The sequence below is a fragment of the Salvelinus alpinus genome, chromosome 27, assembly GCF_045679555.1.
Source record: "Salvelinus alpinus chromosome 27, SLU_Salpinus.1, whole genome shotgun sequence".
NCBI classification, from domain to species: domain Eukaryota; kingdom Metazoa; phylum Chordata; class Actinopteri; order Salmoniformes; family Salmonidae; genus Salvelinus; species Salvelinus alpinus.
In genome coordinates, this window is record NC_092112.1 from 14,077,890 (window position 1) to 14,100,389 (window position 22,500).

Consider the following 22,500-nt stretch of genomic DNA (forward strand, 5'->3'; position numbering starts at 1 on the left):
GAGCAGAACAGAACAGAACAGAGTAGAACAGAGCAGAGCAGAATAGAGCAGAACAGAGCAGAGCAGAACAGAGCAGAACAGAGCAGAACAGAACAGAGCAGAACAGAGCAGAGAAGAACAGAGCAGAGAAGAACAGAACAGAACAGAACAGAACAGAGCAGGACAGAGCAGAACAGAACAGAACAGAACAGAGCAGAACAGAACAGAGCAGAACAGAACAGAGCAGAGCAGAGCAGAACAGAACAGGACAGAGCAGAACAGAACAGAACAGAACAGAGCAGAACAGAACAGAGCAGAGCAGCATATAGCCACTGTGAGGGTGGCAGTAGCAGGAACAGGGTAAGGCTCTCAAACTAACTCAAAGCAGGCCCAGGCCAACTATAACCACTTACATGTGTGTGAGCTCTGTTGGTGTGTGTGTGTGTGTGTGTGTGTGTGTGTGTGTGTGTGTGTGTGTGTGTGTGTGTGTGTGTGTGTGTGTGTGTGTGTGTGTGTGTGTGTGTGTGTGTGTGTGTGTGTGTGTGTGTGTGTGTGTGTGTGTGTGTGTGTGTGTGTGTGTGTGTGTGTGTGTGTGCATCTGCAGCCAATCTGAACTAGGCCTGCTGAAAGTCCTGACAGACAGAGGGAGGCTTTAAGGGGACGGGGCTGCCAAATCGGTGTGTGGGATACAAGGACAGACACGCACATGCGCACACACACACCTGTCTAAGGTATGTATATCTGCCTCCCTGACCTGTATGTCTCATGAGATGCAGGTCAACTGAGTGAATGGAACAATACAGGTATCAGAAACAGAAACAGACAATAACAACCAGCCTCTCGTGTATCATGTATCTCCAGCAGCATAACCAGAGACAGACAATAACAACCAGCCTCTCGTGTAGCAAACTATAAGAGCTGCTCTGCTGTGCTCCAAGCCTCCAAGGCATCTCTCAGGGCACGGGGACAAGCTGTGAAAAAGAACTGGAAAGACCTCTCTGTCAGTAAGAGCTATGGTTCTTGACTCAGCCTCTGTAGTCGCTCAACAACAAAAAACCAGAGCTCCAAAAGTGCATTAGCTAAGCTTCCTGAGGCATCTCTGTGAGCCTGACTCATCGACTCATAACTGTAGTGTGTGTTTGAGTGTGTGTGTGTGGGGGGGGGGGGGGGTCCCGCTGTGTCTGCTGTCTATCATGTGTCGCTGGATGAGGTTGATGGATGACTATCACATGTGCTTGTGGTTGAGAGAAAACAAGATTAAGGGAATAGAGAGAGAGAGAGCGACAGACAGACAGACAGACAGACAGACAGACAGACAGACAGACAGACAGACAGACAGACAGACAGACAGACAGACAGACAGACAGACAGACAGACAGACAGACAGACAGACAGACAGACAGACAGACAGACAGACAGACAGACAGACAGACAGACAGACAGACAGACAGACAGACAGACAGACAGACAGACAGACAGACAGACAGACAGACAGATAGATAGATAGATAGATAGATAGATAGATAGATAGATAGATAGATAGATATAGATAGATAGATAGATAGATAGATAGATAGATAGATAGATAGATAGATAGATAGATAGATAGATAGAACAGGGAGATAGAGAACAGAGCAAACTAGAATGCTATATGGCCCTAAACAGAGAGTACACAGCGGCAGAATACCTGACCACTGTGACTGACCCAAACTTAAGGAAAGCTTTGACTATGTACAGACTCAGTGAGCATAGCCTTGCTATTGAGAAAGGCCGCCGTAGGCAGACATGGCTCTCAAGAGAAGACAGGCTATGTGCTCACTGCCCACAAAATGAGGTGGAAACTGAGCTGCACTTCCTAACCTCCTGCCCAATGTATGACCATATTAGAGAGACATATTTCCCTCAGATTACACAGATCCACAAAGAATTCGAAAACAAATCCAATTTTGATAAACTCCCATATCTACTGGGTGAAATTCCACAGTGTGCCATCACAGCAGCAAGATTTGTGACCTGTTGCCACAAGAAAAGGGCAACCAGTGAAGAACAAACACCATTGTAAATACAACCCATATTTATGGTTATTTATTTTCCCTTGTGTACTTTAACCATTTGTACATTGTTACAACACTGTATATATATAATATGACATTTGTAATGTCTTTATTGTTTTGAAACTTCTGTATGTGTAATGTTTACTGTTAATTTTTATTGTTTATTTCACTTTTGTATATTATTATTACCTCACTTGCTTTGGCAATGTTAACACATGTTTCCCATGCCAATAAAGCCCCTTGAATTGAATTGAATTGAATTGAATAGAGAGAAGAAAGGAGAGAGAGCTGAGTTCAGACTCCAGCCACTTTAATAATGGAAAAATGTATGTAAAAAATGCATCACTAGCCACTTTAAACAATGCCACTTAATATAATGTTTACATACCCTACATTACGCATCTCATATGAATATACTGTACTCGATACCATCTACTGCATCTTGCCTATGCCGTTCTGTACCATCACTCATTCATATATCTTTATGTACATATTCTTCATCCCTTTACACTTGTGCGTATAAGGTAATTGTTGTGAAATTGTTAGGTTAGATTACTCGTTGGTTATTACTGCATTGTCGGAACTAGAAGCACAAGCATTTCGCAACACTCGCATTAACATCTGCTAACCATGTGTATGTGACAAATACAATTTGATTTGATTTGATTTGACACGAAGAGGTTCATTATTTTCTGTTGCTTGGATTACCTTCCCTCCCTCCATCACTTCCCTCCCTCCATCCTTCTCTCCCAGCTCCGTTACTCCCTCCATCCTTCCTTCCCTCCATCCCTCCCTCCATCCCTCCACCTCTCTCCCCATGTCCCTACATCTTCTGCTATTAGAATCTCTTTATGGACAGCAGCGAAAGAGAGAGAGAGAGACAGAGAGAGACAGAGAGAGAGAAAGAGAGAGAGAGACAGAGAGAGACACAGAGAGAGAGAGAGAGAGAGAGAGAGGGAGAGAGAGAGAGAGAGAGAGAGAGAGAGAGAGAGAGACCAGATACAGCTGGGCTTTTAAATGTTTTCGTAATGTCCATGCACCAGTTCAGCTCTCCAAAGCAGTTCATATGGTATCTCTCTCTCTCTCTGTCAGTTCATATGGTCTCTCTCTCTTTGTAATAATAATTTTGCTGAGATTTCAAAATGTCACATGGAGTCTGGCTGTTCTGCTGCTCCGCAGGGCTGTGGGAGGTACTGTAAGCCTGTCCCTGGTGGGGAGTAGGGGGACTAAGGCTGAGTCTGGGGCTTGAGCTGGGAAGAAACAGGAGGGATTGGAGGAGAATGGTGAGCACTAGGGGTGGGGATGTTGGACTGAGGGATAGACAACTGAGGGATAGATGACTGAGGGATAGAGGACTGAGGTATAGAGGACTGAGGTATAGATGAATGAGGGATAGATGAATGAGGGATAGAGGACTGAGGTATAGAGGACTGAGGGATAAACGACTGAGGGATAGAGGACTGAGGGATAGAGGACTGGGGGATAGAGGACTGAGGGATAGAGGACTGAGGGACAGAGGACTGAGGGACAGAGGACTGAGGGATAGAGGACTGAGGTATAGAGGACTGAGGGATAGAGGACTGAGGGATTGAGGACTGAGGGATAAACGACTGAGGGACAGAGGGCTGAGGGATAGAGGACTGAGGGATAGAGGACTGAGGGACAGAGGACTGAGGGATAGAGGACTGAGGGATAAACGACTGAGGGATAGAGACCTGCGGGATAGAGGACTGGGGGATAGAGGACTGAGGGATAGAGGACTGAGGGATAAACGACTGAGGGATAGAGGACTGAGGGATAGAGGACTGAGGGATTGAGGACTGAGGGATAGAGGACTGAGGGATAAACGACTGAGGGATAGAGGACTGAGGGATAGAGGACTGAGGGATAAACGACTGAGGGATAGAGGACTGAGGGATAGAGGACTGAGGGATAGAGGACTGAGGGACAGAGGACTGAGGGATAGAGGACTGAGGTATAGAGGACTGAGGGATAGAGGACTGAGGGACAGAGGACTGAGGGATAGAGGACTGAGGGATAAACGACTGAGGGATAGAGAACTGAGGGATAGAGGACTGGGGGATAGAGGACTGAGGGACAGAGGACTGAGGGATAGAGGACTGAGGGATAAACGACTGAGGGATAGAGACCTGCGGGATAGAGGACTGGGGGATAGAGGACTGAGGGATAGAGGACTGAGGGATAAACGACTGAGGGATAGAGGACTAAGGGATAGAGGACTGAGGGATTGAGGACTGAGGGATAGAGGACTGAGGGATAAACGACTGAGGGATAGAGGACTGAGGGATAGAGGACTGAGGGATAAACGACTGAGGGATAGAGGACTGAGGGATAGAGGACTGAGGGATAAACGACTGAGGGATAGAGGACTGAGGGATAGAGGACTGAGGGACAGAGGACTGAGGGATAGAGGACTGAGGGATAAACGACTGAGGGATAGAGAACTGAGGGATAGAGGACTGGGGGATAGAGGACTGAGGGACAGAGGACTGAGGGATAGAGGACTGAGGGATAAACGACTGAGGGATAGAGAACTGAGGGATAGAGGACTGGGGGATAGAGGACTGAGGGATAGAGGACTGAGGGATAGAGGACTGAGGGATAGAGGACTGAGGGATAGAGGACTGAGGGATAGAGGACTGAGGTATAGAGGACTGAGGGATAGAGGACTGAGGGATAGAGGACTGAGGGATAGAGGACTGAGGGATAGAGGACTGAGGGATAGAGGACTGAGGGATAGAGGACTGAGGGATAAACGACTGAGGGATAGAGGACTGAGGGATAGAGGACTGAGGGACAGAGGACTGAGGGATAGAGGACTGAGGGATAGAGGACTGAGGGATAGAGGACTGAGGGATAGAGGACTGAGGTATAGAGGACTGAGGGATAGAGGACTGAGGGATAGAGGACTGAGGGATAGAGGACTGAGGGATAGAGGACTGAGGTATAGAGGACTGAGGGATAAAGGACTGAGGGATAGAGGACTGAGGGATAGAGGACTGAGGGATAGAGGACTGAGGTATAGAGGACTGATGGATAGAGGACTGAGGGATAGAGGACTGAGGGATAGAGGACTGAGGGATAGAGGCCTGAGGTATAGAGGACTGATGGATAGAGGACTGAGGGATAGAGGACTGAGGGATAGAGGACTGAGGGATAGAGGACTGAGGTATAGAGGACTGATGGATAGAGGACTGAGGGATAGAGGACTGAGGGATAGAGGACTGAGGTATAGAGGACTGAGGGATAGAGGACTGAGGGATAGATGACTGAGGGATAGAGAACTGAGGTTGGTACTGAGGCTGCAGGACTGGGACACTAGGGGACTGGCAGACATGCCGAAATGTGGGTTCCTAACCCTCAGCAGCAGTGTCTCTGGGCTCAGACAGCACAGTACACTGCAGCGTAATCATCCCCAGCTGGCCCAGCCAGTTAAATCCATTCCCTTATTACACTGTAAAGTACCACCACTCTCACAGAGAACAAGCCTTCCATCCTAACCAATCAGGGAACTATAAAAACCTGCTCGTCACATGCTGCCTTAGACCTGGGACGGTAGTCACAACTTCTCAGAGTAGGAGTGCTGATCTCGGATCAGATAGACAGACACCAGCAGAAGGGATGTTACAGTAATACCTAGTGTATGAATGGGTGGTCCACTACACTTTATGACAGTCAGCTACAGCACAAGGCTTCAATAGGAGACAGTAGAGCAACAGGGAGGACATGTTGTCACTATAAAAGTCATGTCTCCAGGTAAACTCTCTCTATCTGTGGACTTCTCAAACAAAGTGAGGGCGAACCAAACCGTCTCTTGGCTCGCACCGGAGGTGTAAGCTAAAATAACACACCTCACTCCACAACACCCCCCCCCCTAAATCACATTCACGCACAGCGGCAGACACACACACAGAGACACACACACAGTGACAGTTGGGTCTGTGAGAACGATGTGTTTGGCCCTGGACCTCCCCTATGGGTGTATCTGCTCCTGTAGATGGAGAGAGAGATGTGACATTTGAAATGTCTTTATTCTTTTGGAGTGTAATGTTTACTGTTAATTTATTATTATATATTTCACTTTGTTTATTATCTATTTCACTTTCTTTGGGAATGAAAACATGTGTTTCCCATGCCAACAAAGCCCTTTGAATTGAATTGAATTGATAGAAAGAGAGAGAGGGACAGACATACAGAAACAGAGAGAGAGACAGAGAGAGAGAAATGGAGAGAGAAATAGAGGGAGAAATAGAGGGAGAAATAGAGGGAGAGAGAGACAGAGAGAGAGATAAATGGAGAGAGACAGAGAGAGAGAGAGAGAGAGAGAGAGAGAGAGACAGAGAGAGAGAGGGAGAGAGAGAGAGAGAGAGAGAGAGAGAGAGAGAGAGAGAGAGAGAGAGAGAGAGAGAGAGAGAGAGAGAGAGAGAGAGAGAGAGAGAGAGAAGGAGACAGAGGGAGGGAGAGAGAGATAGAGCATCCCCTGGCTCTTATCAATCTGATACATGTCCTGCTCCTGGCACGGCTCCTGCATAGCTTATAGTTAAGAAGGCTTTCATCCATCCAGTCTAACACACACAGACTGAAGTAGGGGCCCGCGCTGTCCCACCACACCCCAGCCCTGGCTACCCTGGCTGTTACCTCCTGCCACAGGCCCAGACTAGCTCCTTGCTCCGCTGGCTCCAATCACACTGATAACATCTGACTCTTTCTTTTAGCTCTGTTCTGGGAAAGAGCACGGAGGAGAAGGGGTGTGTGTGTGTGTGTGTGTGTGTGTGTGCGTGCGTGCGTGCGTGCGTGCGTGCGTGTGTCTGTGTGTGTGTGTTTAGGTTGACTTGTTATCATGGTACCTCTGTAACCTTGCAGAGATAATTCCCCTGGGTCTATTGTCATCAGCCAAATGGGATTTCTTTCTCTTTTTAAATAAGGAGGGGGGATATATACAATATAAACCTCCACAGTGATTTAGATCAAATTATTGAGAAGGTACAATACATACATTATTACAAGATTTAATAAAACAAAAAGAAGATATGATATTATTTGAACAACTTAATTTTCATTATTTGTCTGTGATTCATACAACTGACAATAATGTAACTAGTAACAATGTAGCTTAACAATGTAGCTGTTAAGGATGTAACTTAATAATGTAGCTGTTAAGGATGTAACTTAATAATGTAACTTTTAACAATGTTACTTAATAATGTAACTATTAACAATGTTACTTAATAATGTAACTATTAACAATGTTACTTAATAATGTAACTATTAACAATGTAACTTAATAATGTAGATGTTAACAATTTAACTTAATAATGTAACTATTAACAATGTTACTTAATAATGTAACTATTAACAATTTAACTTAATAATGTAGCTATTAACAATTTAACTTAATAATGTAACTATTAACAATGTAACTTAATAATGTAACTATTAACAATTTAACTTAATAATGTAGATGTTAACAATTTAACTTAATAATGTAGATGTTAACAATTTAACTTAATAATGTAGATGTTAACAATTTAACTTAATAATGTAGCTGTTAACATTTTAACTTAATAATGTAGCTGTTAACATTTTAACTTAATAATGTAACTATTAACAATGTAACTTAATAATGTAGATGTTAACAATTTAACTTAATAATGTAGCGTTTAACAATTTAACTTAATAATGTAGCTGTTAACATTTTAACTTAATAATGTAGCTGTTAACAATTTAACTTAATAATGTAGCTATTAACAATTTAACTTAATAATGTAGCTATTAACAATTTAACTTAATAATGTAGCTATTAACAATTTAACTTAATAATATAACTATTAACAATTTAACTTAATAATGTAGCTGTTAACAATTTAACTTAATAATGTAGCTGTTAACAATTTAACTTAATAATGTAGCTGTTGACAATTTTACTTAATAATGTAGCTATTAACAATTTAACTTAATAATATAACTATTAACAATGTAACTTAATAATGTAGCTATTAACAATTAAACTTAATAATGTAACTATTAACAATTTAACTTAATAATGTAGCTGTTAACAATTTAACTTAATAATGTGGATGTTAACAATTTAACCTAATAATGTAGCTGTTAAGAAGGTAACTTAATAATGTAGCTGTTAACAATTTAACTTAATAATGTGGATGTTAACAATTTAACCTAATAATGTAGCTGTTAAGAAGGTAACTTAATAATGTAGCTGTTAACAATTTAACTTAATAATGTGGATGTTAACAATTTAACCTAATAATGTAGCTGTTAGGAAGGTAACTTAATAATGTAGCTGTTAACAATTTAACTTAATAATGTAACTATTAACAATGTAACTTAATAATGTAGCTGTTAACAATGTAACTTAATAATGGCCTGTAGCTATTAACAATTTAAGTTAATACTTTTGCTATTAACAAGTAGCTATTCAACATTTAACTTAATAATGTAGCTGTTAACAATTTAACTTAATAATGGCCTGTAGCTATTAACAATGTAACTTAATAATGTGGCTATTAACAATGTAATTTAATAATGTAGCAGTTAACAATTTGACTTAATAATGTAGCTATTAACAATTTAACTTAATAATGTAGCTATTAACAATTTAACTTAATAATGTAACTATTAACAATGTAACTTAATAATGTAACTATTAACAATGTAACTTAATAATGTAGCTCTTAACAATTTAACTTAATAATGAAGCTGTTAACAATTTTACTTAATTAAGTGTAGACACTGCAGTCTGTCTCTTCACTTTAACAGTACTATATCAGACAGACAGATCAGCCAATAAGACACTAAGATACATAATAACACTAAAGTAACTGGGATTAACCCTTCTCTCAAACACACAAGACCGTCTTTACAAAACCACACACAGTCAGAATGTAAACACACCATCTACTTTTCAACAGAAAAATTCAGTGAATGAACACGCCCTGGTCAAAACACGCCCTGGTCAAAACACGCCCTGGTCAGAACACGCCCTGGTCAAAACACACCCTGGTCAGAACACGCCCTGGTCAGAACACGCTCTGGTCAGAACACGCCTTGGTCAAAACACGCCCTGGTCAGAACACGCCCTGGTCAAAACACGCCCTGGTCAGAACACGCCCTGGTCAGAACACGCCCTGGTCAGAACACGCCCTGGTCAGAACACGCCCTGGTCAAAACACGCCCTGGTCAGAACACGCCCTGGTCAAAACACGCCCTGGTCAGAACACGCCCTGGTCAGAACACGCCCTGGTCAAAACACGCCCTGGTCAAAACACGCCCTGGTCAGAACACGCCCTGGTCAAAACACGCCCTGGTCAGAACACGCCCTGGTCAAAACACGCCCTGGTCAGAACACGCCCTGATCAGAACACGCCCTGGTCAGAACACGCCCTGGTCAGAACACGCCCTGGTCAGAACACGCCCTGGTCAGAACACGCCCTGGTCAAAACACGCCCTGGTCAAAACACGCCCTGGTCAGAACACGCCCTGGTCAAAACACGCCCTGGTCAGAACACGCCCTGGTCAAAACACGCCCTGGTCAGAACACGCCCTGGTCAGAACACGCCCTGGTCAAAACACGCCCTGGTCAGAACACGCCCTGGTCAGAACACGCCCTGGTCAAAACACGCCCTGGTCAGAACAGCTCTCCTATTTCCTAAATGGGGAACATATTCTCTGAAGTTTGCATACTGTCCAATAGACTTAGAAAAATGTCTAAAGAGCTTTTTATCCCATGTCTGTCATTTATGAAAGGCTTAAGTTGTTACCTAAAGACTGGTTTTAAAGCAGGGGTAAGTCTCTTGTCTATGTTGCAGGGCAGGTTTCTAATTGTTGTGACAATCCCTGGTCGGTCGAAAAGCATCTCCGAAAATAAAAAAACGTGTATGGTTGTTGGCATCATATTCAATCTTTAGAAATATAGCTCTTCTTGGGAGAATCAGAGGACGTTAATGTCAAGCCTCTAGAACACCTGCACAGCAAGGCCTTGGGCTCAACACTACACCATTCACAGCATTCAATCTCAATCACAAGGTGTATGTATGGAAAATCTCTCTCAGTGAGCAGCAAACTACATTCACTGTGGTACTTTAACAGTACTACATCAGACACCTTGTTGAAACAGTCTCCTTCCATTCACAGATCAACTGAGAAAGCGTATCAGTACCACTATCGCTACTTGCTAGTCGCTACTCCTCCTTCTCCGTCTACTCCGTCTACTCCTTCTCCTTCTTCTCCTCCTTCTCCATCTACTCCTTCTCCTTCTACTCCTCCTTCTCCTCCTTCTCCATCTACTCCTTCTCCTTCTACTCCTCCTTCTCCTCCTTCTCCGTCTCCTCCTTCTACTCCGTCTACTCCGTCCACTCCTTCTCCTTCTACTCCGTCTACTCCTTCTACTCATCCTTCTCCGTCTACTCCGCCTACTCCGTCCTTCTACTCCTTCTCCTTCTACTCCGTCTACTCCTTCTCCTTCTTCTACTCCTTCTACTCCGTCTACTCCTTCTCCTTCTACTCCGTCTACTCCGTCTACTCCTTCTACTCATCCTTCTCCGTCTACTCCTTCTACTCCGTCTACTCCTTCTACTCATCCTTCTCCGTCTACTCCTTCTACTCCTTCTCCTTCTACTCCGTCTACTCCTTCTACTCCGTCTACTCCTTCTCCTTCTACTCCTTCTCCTTCTACTCCGTCTACTCCTTCTCCTTCTACTCCTTCTCCTTCTACTCCGTCTACTCCTTCTACTCTGTCTACTCCTTCTCCTTCTACTCCTTCTACTCCTTCTACTCCGTCTACTCCTCCTTCTCCGTCTACTCCGTCTACTCCTTCTCCTTCTACTCCTTCTCCTTCTACTCCGTCTACTCCTTCTACTCTGTCTACTCCTTCTCCTTCTACTCCTTCTACTCCTTCTACTCCGTCTACTCCTCCTTCTCCGTCTACTCCGTCTACTCCTTCTCCTTCTACTCCTTCTCCTTCTACTCTTTCTACTCCGTCTACTCCTTCTACTCCTTCTCCTTCTACTCCTTCTACTCCTTCTCCTTCTACTCCGTCTACTCCTTCTCCTTCTTCTACTCCTTCTACTCCTTCTCCTTCTACTCCTTCTCCTTCTACTCCTTCTACTCCTTCTACTCCGTCTACTCCTCCTTCTCCGTCTACTCCGTCTACTCCTTCTCCTTCTACTCCTTCTACTCCTTCTCCTTCTACTCTTTCTACTCCGTCTACTCCTTCTACTCCTTCTCCTTCTTCTACTCCTTCTACTCCTCCTTCTCCGTCTACACCGTCTACTCCTTCTCCGTCTTCTCCTTCTCCTTCTACTCCTTCTACTCCTTCTCCTTCTACTCCTTCTCCTTCTACTCCTTCTACTCCTTCTATTCCTTCTACTCCTTCTCCTTCTACTCCTTCTCCTTCTACTCCTTCTTCTCCGTCTACTCCTTCTCCTTCTACTCCTTCTACTCCTTCTATTCCTTCTACTCCTTCTCCTTCTACTCCTTCTCCTTCTACTCCTTCTCCTTCTACTCCTTCTCCTTCTCCTTCTACTCCTTCTCCTTCTACTCCTTCTCCTTCTCCGTCTACTCCTTCTCCTTCTACTCCTTCTACTCCTTCTCCTTCTTCTCCTTCTCCTCCTTCTCCTTCTTCTCCTTCTACTCCTTTTCCTTCTACTCCTCCTTCTCCGTCTACACCGTCTACTCCTTCTCCGTCTTCTCCTTCTCCTTCTACTCCTTCTACTCCTTCTCCTTCTACTCCTTCTCCTTCTACTCCTTCTACTCCTTCTATTCCTTCTACTCCTTCTCCTTCTACTCCTTCTCCTTCTACTCCTTCTTCTCCGTCTACTCCTTCTCCTTCTACTCCTTCTACTCCTTCTATTCCTTCTACTCCTTCTCCTTCTACTCCTTCTCCTTCTACTCCTTCTCCTTCTCCGTCTACTCCTTCTCCTTCTACTCCTTCTTCTCCGTCTACTCCTTCTCCTTCTACTCCTTCTCCTTCTCCTTCTACTCCTTCTCCTTCTACTCCTTCTCCTTCTCCGTCTACTCCTTCTCCTTCTACTCCTTCTACTCCTTCTCCTTCTTCTCCTTCTACTCCTTCTCCTTCTCCTTCTACTCCTTCTCCTTCTCCCTCTACTCCTTCTCCTTCTTCTCCTTCTACTTCTCCTTCTCCTTCTTCTACTCCTTCTCCTTCTACTCCTTCTACTCCTTCTACTCCTTCTCCTTCTACTCCTTCTCCTTCTCCCTCTACTCCTTTTCCTTCTCCCTCTACTCCTTTTCCTTCTACTCCTTCTACTCCTTCTCCTTCTACTCCTTCTCCTTCTCCCTCTACTCCTTTTCCTTCTACTCCTACTCCTTCTCCTTCTCCCTCTACTCCTTCTCCTTCTTCTCCTTCTACTTCTCCTTCTCCTTCTTCTACTCCTTCTCCTTCTACTCCTTCTACTCCTTCTACTCCTTCTACTCCTTCTACTCCTTCTCCTTCTACTCCTTCTCCTTCTCCCTCTACTCCTTTTCCTTCTACTCCTTCTTCTCCTTCTACTCCTTCTACTCCGTCTTCTCCTTCTACTCCTTCGACTCCTTCTCCTTCTACTCCTTCTTCACACAAAGCACAAATGCTTTTCATTTCGGACTTAACCCAAAAGCAATGGGTGACACACATCTACACACACATTGTGACATAGCTGGACGCGGTGTGATTTCTTTACGCGTTTAAGACTCGCCTATTAAGCAACATAAAAACCCACAGCACATCTGGACAGCACCATCAGACACCACACACACACACACACACACACACACACACACACACACACACACACACACACACACACACACACACACACACACACACACACACACACACACACACACACACACACACATACATACATACATACATACATACACATACACACACACATAAATTCACACACACACACACAATTATGCGGAAATTTAGCGGCAAGCATCTCTGAACGCTCCCTCGCTAGCCCAGTCCAAATTAGTGGTGAGTTTTATTCCTCCACTGTGGTAGGAAAATATCTAATCTGCTGCCATATGAGTGCCATAAAGATGGTAGAGGGCCGTTTGATGCCTTCATGTGGGAGCCGTTGTGTGTGTGTGTGTGTGTGTGTGTGTGTGTGTGTGTGTGTGTGTGTGTGTGTGTGTGTGTGTGTGTGTGTGTGTGTGTGTGTGTGTGTGTGTGTGTGTGTGTGTGTGTGTGTGTGTGTGTGTGTGTCGCTCCAATAGGTCAGGTGGTACACATATGTGTCTCCATCACCATGTTTAACGCCTCCAAGTATGAACCTGGTTGAACCTGGTAGCACACACACACACACACACACACACACACACACACACACACACACACACACACACACACACACACACACACACACACACACACACACACACACACACACACACACACACACACACACACACACACACACACACACACACACACACACACACACACACACACACACACACACAGCCAGGCAGTCAGACAGCCCTGGGGTGGTCTCCTCTCAGCTAGCCTGAAAACGGAACACTGTAGTGGGCTAGAGATGCGGAGCGAGGCGGGGCAGGATGGAGGTAAGGTGATATAGACTCGGTAGGCCTATCTACAGCTTATACATAATTGCAACAATGAAAAAAAAAATGAAAAAAAGTTTGCAGACCATACAAAGCTTTCAACGCAACCTTTCTCTCGCTGAAATCTGGAGTGTAATTCCTCAATTTCTGCATTGAAATTAGGGCATAAGAAATCACTGTGGGGAGTGTCCAAGTCTGAATATAGTTTTTTTTTTACTTCTGCATTCAAATTGTGGTAAAGGCAATCACTGTTCTGGTCTGAGTAGTCCTCCAGACCCCAGAAAGTACAGTCTCAGTCATATTTCCTGTATTGTGTTCTGTCTCTCTTCCCCTACATAAGGAGAGCGTAGGACAGACTTAAAGAGAGCGTAGGACAGACATAAGGGGTTATTGTGTCTCTCTTCCCCTACATAAGGAGGGCGCTCTAGACAGACTTAAAGAGAGTGTAGGACAGATTTAAGGAATGCGCAGGACAGACTTAAAGAGAGCGTAGGACAGACTTAAAGAGAGCGTAGGACAGATTTAAAGAGAGTGTAGGACAGACTTAAAGAGAGCGCAGGACAGACTTAAAGAGAGTGTAGGACAGAGTTAAAGAGAGCGTAGGACAGACTTAAAGAGAGCGTAGGACAGACATAAGAGGTTATTGTGTATAGAGACATGCTCCTTTGACATTCTTTAGTGCATCCTACTACTACAGGAGCGTCTCCCAAAATACACACTGCACTGAACACACCAACTGGAGCAGACAAACACACACTCACACACACACACCCCTCACGTACGCAGGACTCTCTCTCTCTCACACACACACACACACACACACACACACACACACACACACACACACACACACACACACACACACACACACACACTCACACACACACCCCTCACGTACGCAGGACTCTCTCTCTCCACACACACACACACACACACACACACACACACACACACACACACACACACACATACACACACACACACCTCACGTACACAGGACTCTCTAACACACACACACACACGCACACACACACACACACCTCACGTACGCAGGACTCTCTAACACACACACACACACACACACACACACACACACACACACACACACACACACACACACTCACACACACACCCCTCACGTACGCAGGACTCTCTCTCTCACACACACACACACACACACACACACACACACACACACACACACACACACACACACACACACACACACACACACACATACACACACACACACACACACACACATACACACACACACACCTCACGTACACAGGACTCTCTAACACACACACACACACGCACACACACACACACACCTCACGTACGCAGGACTCTCTAACACACACACACACACACACACATATACACACACACACACACACACACACACACACACACACACACACACACACACACACACACACACACACACACACACACACACACACACACACACACACACACACACACACACAACACCCAACTGCCTCCCCATAACCCTTAATCACAACCCTGAGGCCTGGACATCAAATGAAGCAAGTAGAAACGAAATATCATCAGGAGTAATTAACACGGTTTCATATGCAAATGTGATGAATGCAAAACTACAAAGTCATTATGCTAATGTAGGTGTGTGTGTGTGTGTGTGTGTATCCTTGAACGTCTGTACAAATATTCACAGCTCCAATCAGAGGGATCTGTCTCAGAATCTATTTTATCTCTTTTCCCGCTCTCCTTTCTTTTCCTCTACTCTCCTCCCTTCCTATTCTCTTCTTTTCTCTCCTCTCCTCTCCTCCTCTCACCTCCTCTCCTCTCCTCTCCTCCTCTCCTCTCCTCTCCTCTCCTCTCCTCTCTTCTCCTCTCCTCTCCTCTCCTCTCCTCTCCTCTCCTCTCCTCTCCTCTCCTCTCCTCTCATCTCCTCTCCTCTCTCATTTCCTTCCCTTGCTCTATCTGTATCTCCCACTGCAGAGAAAAAACCCAGAAGTAGCAAGTTAACTTATTTCTGAACTTCTAAACTGTTTTTATGTGTTAGTAGACGTGCACTGTGTGTGTGTGTGTGTGTGTGTGTGTGTGTGTGTGTGTGTGTGTGTGTGTGTGTGTGTGTGTGTGTGTGTGTGTGTGTGTGTGTGTGTGTGTGTGTGTGTGTGTGTTTTCATGCGATGGGCCAGGCTGCAGCTACTACGCAGGCAGCGTGCTGATTAGGCCTGCTTGGTACTGAAGCGAGACAGGGACCCTGCCCGACTATACAGGGAACGAACGTATGAATATGCAACACCCTGATTGCTTTTCATGATTAAAGCCTATTTAATATGCTAATGTGAGCATGCCAGGTGATTAAAAGAGCAATGGGTGGCAGGGCAGGGAGAAAATAGGGAAGAGAGAGAGAAGAGAGAGGGAAGAGTGGAAAACTGAGAAGAGAGAGAGAACGCACTGACACATTCAAATACACTTCTTGATACCGGAATACCAAGGCACGTTATAGACTCTACTGCTGTGATTCTGCTATACTACTACAGTTAACAGGACAACTACCCCACACACTGCTGCTGAGTCTCTACCACACTGTACAATATATCACCACAGAGTAATGAAATGTCTGGGGCCTTAAACTGGAGCTCTAGAGACCAAGCTCAACCCAGTCAGATCAAAGAGAGAGATAGAGAGAGAGAGAGAGAGAGAGAGAGAGAGAGAGAGATAGAGACAAAGAGAGACAGAGAGAGAGATAGACAGAGAGAGAGACAAAGAGAGACAAAGAGAGACAGAGAGAGAGAGAAAGGAAGACAAAGAGAGACAGAGAGAAAGAACGACACAGAGAGAGAGAGAGAGAGAGAGAGAGAGAGAGAGAGAGAGAGAGAGAGAGAGAGACAGAGAGAGAGAGACAGAGAGAGACAGAGAGAGACAGAGAGAGAGAGAGAGACAGAGAGAGACAGAGAGAGAGAGACAGAGCGTAAAATGTCAAAGTTGTTCCAAATGTCATATTTCAAAGTGTTTAAGGTTAAGTTTAGGCATTAACTCTGAATGGTTAAGGTTAAGATTTAGGAAGGCTTAAAACAAAAAAACTCAAAAACAACTTTCAAAAACAACGTCCTCAGACACGGAAGGACGTCGAATAGCGACTTGTATAGCAGGTGACCTGGCAGCAATCTTCGCACACACAACACTCACACACATCTCAAACACACACCACTGTCTCAACCGTACACACACCACAGGAGGCTGGTGAGGGGAGGACGACTCATAATAATGACATCATAAATACAACATAATTACATAGTATAGTGAATGGAGTGGTATCAAACACATATCATTCCATTCTGGCCATTACTATGAGCCCGTACTCCCCAAATAAGGTGCCACCAGCCACCTGTGACACACACACCGCTCACGGGGTTGCATCAGCGAGAGAAAAGCAAGGAAAAAAAGAGGACACTGAAGGACTATTTTCATCCAACATTGTGTGTGTGTGTGTGTGTGTGTGTGTGTGCGTGCGTGCGTGCGTGCGTGTGTGTGTGTGTGTGTGTGTGTGTGTGTGTGTGTGTGTGTGTGTGTGTGTGTGTGTGTGTGTCTTCTCCAGTGTACCGTGCCTTGCAGCATCCTTGTAGTCTAAGCGGATGACACAGAACAAAGCCAAGGCAGGATGTTACAAAACGAAACCACTCATCTGTCTCTGTCTCAGTCAGGAGAGGAAGGGGTTAAAACGTGTTCCTGGGTGTGTGCATGTGGGCAGACTTGCGTGCATGCATGTTGTACGTGCCTGCCTGTATGTTTGTGTGTTTGTATGTCTTGTGTTTCTGTGTGTGTGTGTGTGTGTGTGTGTGTGTGTGTGTGTGTGTGTGTGTGTGTGTGTGTGTGTGTGTGTGTGTGTGTGTGTGTGTGTGTGTGTGTGTGTGTGTGTGTGTGTGTGTGTGTGTGTGTGTGTGTGTGTGTGTGTGTGTGTGTGTGTGTGTGTGTGTTTACATTTCACAGACCCTGGGTGAGCCCTTCTCCCAGACTCCCTCCCTCCCTAACCGCAGTGCTCTGCTCTCTGTGACCCATATAGGCTAGCATGTGTTCTGCTCCTTTCACCTCGGGCCCTCTATGTGCTCGGCTCTGTCTGGCAGCCATGTTGGATCTAATTAGCCCTATTAAATATAATCTGGTTTGGCTGAAACTTAAGAACACGGCTCTAAGTGGCAATCTAATGTGTTGAGTAAAGCTTGAAACGCTCTTGAACTGTTTAATTCATTAATTCAGCCCCGGAGTGGTTCCTTGCTCTGCCTTCCCAGAGATAAGGTTGACTTTTCCTCCGGTGAACTAAATCAAGGGAAGGTCACTGTAATACTGTGGAGATGGAAGAAAGGAATTCAACTGGGTGGGATCTGGATCTGACTCACGTTGCTTCTAAATAAATTGATTTGGATAAACTCAAAACGTGTCTATTTCTCTCTGGCTGTTACACCAGCGTGTTGAGTTCGGCAGCAATATTTTATTTAGCAAAAAATCTCTGCAATTGACTGACTTGACTTACTCATTCCCCAATTCACCCATTCCACTGTCTCCAGTCCACCAGTTTGACTTCCTGTAGTGGTGACTTTGTGGCCTGATAACTTTGAGCTTGTCCCCCTGCAGCTACACTTGCTAATACTAAACAGTCTCTTTAATCCAGATGAATGGTCCTATATCCTCTCTATTAATCCTCTTCTCTGCACCTCCGAGCCACAGCATTTTAATCAGCTTTCTTAACCTTTTGATGCAGTGGAATCTCCTTATGAACACACACACACACAGGGCTCTGTCACGTCCTGGCACAACTGGTTTCAGCAGCAGGAGTCCTTCAGGCAGCTTTAGAGCTGTGTGCGTGCGTGTGTGTGTGTGTGTGTGTGTGTGTGTGTGTGTGTGTGTGTGTGTGTGTGTGTGTGTGTGTGTGTGTGTGTGTGTGTGTGTGTGTGTGTGTGTGTGTGTGTGTGTGTGTGTGTGTGTGTGTGTGTGTGTGTGTGTGTGTGTGTGTGTGTGTGTGTGTGTGTGTGTGTGTGTAATTGAGTGTCAAAGCTCAGAGTGAGGTCTGATTTCCTACCTGTGTTTCCTCTTTCCTGTTTGGGACAGATTCCTTTAGCAGGCGTCAGCCTCCTCTCCTCTTCTTCCTCCCCATGAGGGGTCACCTGCACCCCCACCTCCACCGGCACCGCCCCTCCCCGCAGCAAGACGGGGTTCCCCCTCTCGCCCGGTTTGGAGAACCCCCCAGGGGCGCGGCCTCCTCCATTGCACAGCCGTCTCTTATGCTCTATGAAGACCAGGATGTCTCCCAGAGGGAAGTTGGTCTGGCACCTCCCACAGGTCAAGAGGTCATGCTCCCCTGGCCCCGCCCTCCTCGGAGTGGGGCTGGGAGTGGACGGCTCCGGGGAGCGAGTTCCCACCCCCAACTCATGATTGGCCTCGGCTGTGGGGGAAGATGACAAGGGGGAGGAGAGATGAGATGTCAATCATGAAACAGTTCTAGAACACGCTACGTGTGATCGTCAACAGCACAAACGGTATCGTACAAAACTAAAGTCAATAAGAAATTATGTTTTTCCTGTATGATTTAAATAACATTACCTGCAAAATGCCATAATTCCATACCACCCCAAAGAACCTGCTTAATGTTAAGCATACTGTTTAGTCTCACCACACAAGCAGGCAGCTGTGTTGCTATAAACCTTCCGCAACAAATAAACCAACCAAACACCTCAGACCCTCCGTCTTATCTGGGAGCTGAGATGAGTGAGGGAAGGCGTGGCTGACACACTATGAGTAAAGCTATGAACCGTTTCACAGCGGCCTATGGGTTTCCGGTGCAGCTCGCTGTTCTCTGCAATAGCTTCTGCTGTATGGGAACCTCACTACAGGCATGCAACAAGGTAGGCCACATCCACCCCACAACAGATGTTTATGTTGGGTGAGGACAGGGAGGGGGGACATGTGTGTGTGTGTGTTCATGTGTGTGTGTGTGTGTGTGTGTGTGTGTGTGTGTGTGTGTGTGTGTGTGTGTGTGTGTGTGTGTGTGTGTGTGTGTGTGTGTGTGTGTGTGTGTGTGTGTGTGTGTGTGTGTGTGTGTGTGTGTGTGTGTGTGTGTGTGTGTGAACACAGGTGTATCCTCTTCAGAGAGATCTATAAAGTGAAGCCACTCCTAACCCAGGTGACAGTACTGCAGCTCTCATTCTCTACACAGGTGACACTGTCATCAATAACCATAAGTCATTCTCCCCTGGTTGTTTTACAGTGAAGTCACATGGTGTAAAATCATTAAGGACGCTTCCTCTGTAACAATACCGGATATAACCAATAGGTTACGGTATCTCTTCTCCCAGAGGGCCTGCAGGAAGCTTGAAACTCCAGTGACTCTCAGGGCACTCTGTCTGAGCGGGTAGCCAGGGAGAGGTGTTGATGCCTGGGAGAGGAGCTCAGTAGAGCCTGCCTCTATCGTCTACCAGCCGCATTTCCCTTCAGTCTCTCGCCGTACAAACATTCAAGGGCACAGATCAGTGTGTGTGTGTGTGTGTGTGTGTGTGTGTGTGTGTGTGTGTGTGTGTGTGTGTGTGTGTGTGTGTGTGTGTGTGTGTGTGCGTGCGTGCGTGCGTGCGTGCGTGCGTGCGTGCGTGCGTGCGTGCGTGCGTGCGTGCGTGCGTGCGTGCGAGCGAGCGAGCGAGCGAGTGAGTGAGTGTGTGAGTGTGTGAGTGTGTGTGTGTGTGGCTAAACTTCTAGTCACATCTGCTACAGCCAGGCAGTTACACAATATATGGGTCCCAAAAGGCCCCCTATTCCCATAGGGCTCTGGTCAAAAGTAGTGCACTATATAGGGAATAGGGCTCTGGTCTAAAGTAGTGCACTATATAGGGAATAGGGCTCTGGTCAAAAGTAGTGTACTATATAGGGAATAAGGTGCCATTTGGGAGGCAGACCCAGAGATTCACATGGTTTCTTAGTTGCACGTAATCCTCCATTATGTCTGTCTTTCCAGTCCACTCCCTGACCTCTGACCTTTCCCCACAGCATATTTCTCTTAAACGGTGTCTTGGGAACAGGGCCAGGTCATTTCCATGTCATAAAAGAGAAAGACAAATATGTAGTTCTAACCTAGCCGGGCCAGGATATCACCTGATGGGGCCTGTTTCAGTGTGTTTCCATGTGTTTCAGTATGGGCCTTGTTGACCGTGTGTCTCCTTAGCCCTGGCATCAAAGCCTCATCTCAGTTGCCAGGGACATTTAAAATGGGTGGGTGGCATAATTTGAAATGAACTCAATTCCTGACGTGACTGCATCTATAAGCAGAGAGAGAGAGAGCGAGAGCGAGAGAGAGAGCGAGAGCGAGAGCGAGAGAGAGAGCGAGAGAGAGAGAGAGAGAGAGAGAGAGAGAGAGAGAGAGAGATCGTGTGTAAGTGAGAAAGAAAGACAGATCAAGCAAGGAAGAGAAAGAGAGAGAAATACAATGAGCTCCAAAAGTATTGAGACAGTGACACGTTCTTTGCTGTTTTGGCTCTGGCACTTTGTACTTAAAATGATACAATAACTACGAGGTTAAAGTGCAGACTGTCAGCTTTAAATTTAGGGTACTTTCATCCATATAGTGTGAACCGTTTAGAAATTACAGAACTTTTTGTGCATAGTCCACCACTTTAAGGGAACCAAAAGTATTGGGACAAATTCACTTATATGTGTAAAGAACGTTTAGCCAAACGCTTCAGCCCAGTTTAAACTCAAAAAGGGGAGATCAGGTGCTCGACTGAGAGACTTGAAAATCCCAAAAACATTCCTTACCCCAGGATATTTCAACTGGTGACTATCCAGAATGAATTAAAAATAAGCACTCTGTTGCTGCATAAATCTGATAGATTTATTGACGAGACAAGAAAACAATCGGCTTAAGTTTCGGCATGAATCTCCTTCATCAGAGCCTTGAGTAGGAAAACTGTAGGAAGCACCTACAGGACATATCCTCGCAGGGGAGTGTCCCACTCGTCATGTCAATCAAACATGTCAATAATATCAATACTGTCAGTAGTAGCAACTACGCACGTTATTCAAGCAAGAGTATGATCATCATTCAAGACTCCTCCCCATACATCCCAGACTCCTCCTCATACATCCCAGACTCCTCCCCATACATTCCAGACTCCTTCCCATACATTCCAGACTCCTCCCCATACATCCCAGACTCCTCCCCATACATCCAAGACTCCTCATCATACATCCCAGACTCCTTCCCATACATCCCAGACCCCTCCTCATACATTCCAGACTCCTTCCCATACATCCCAGACTCCTCCCCATACATCCCAGACTCCTCCCCATACATTCCAGACTCCTTCCCATACATTCCAGACTCCTCCCCATACATTCCAGACTCCTTCCCATACATCCCAGACTCCTCCCCATACATCCCAGACTCCTCCCCATACATTCCAGACTCCTCCCCATACATCCCAGACTCCTCCCCATACATCCCAGACTCCTCCCCATACATCCCAGACTCCTCCCCATACATCCCAGACTCCTCCCCATACATTCCACTTAAATAGCAAAAGACAGAAATAAACAAAGAAAAAAACATATTTACAAAAAAACATGAGAACGAGAACTATTTATTCAGTAGTAAAAACTTGAGTATTTGGTCCCATATTCGTAGCTAACAATGACTACATCAAGCTTGTGCCTCTACATACTTGTTGGATGCATTTGCTGTTTGTTTTGGTTGTGTTTCAGAAAATGTTGTGCCCAATAGAAATTCATGGTAAATAATGTATTGTGTCATTTTGGAGTCACTTTTATTGTAAATGATAATAGAATATGTTTCTAAACAGATAGTCCTGAATGAATCCTGAATAATGAT

The 22,500-nt window shown here is 45.4% G+C and overlaps 1 protein-coding gene across 2 annotated transcripts in view; it reads right to left on the minus strand.

Annotated features, from left to right (window-relative positions):
* LOC139555991 (B-cell lymphoma/leukemia 11B-like) overlaps positions 1 to 22,500 on the minus strand; it is a 56,516-nt gene that overhangs the window by 16,435 nt on the left and 17,581 nt on the right. Inside the window, exons 1-2 of one of the 2 annotated variants that reach the window (XM_071369430.1) lie at positions 19,230 to 19,370; positions 18,709 to 19,071 (exon numbers count right to left, since the gene is read on the minus strand). In XM_071369430.1, the coding sequence (XP_071225531.1) occupies positions 18,709 to 19,071; positions 19,230 to 19,284 (418 nt within the window). In that variant the 5' untranslated portion in view covers positions 19,285 to 19,370. Of the gene's footprint in view, positions 1 to 18,708; positions 19,072 to 19,229; positions 19,371 to 22,500 lie in introns of those variants that run through there. The other variant, XM_071369429.1, reaches the window with a different exon arrangement.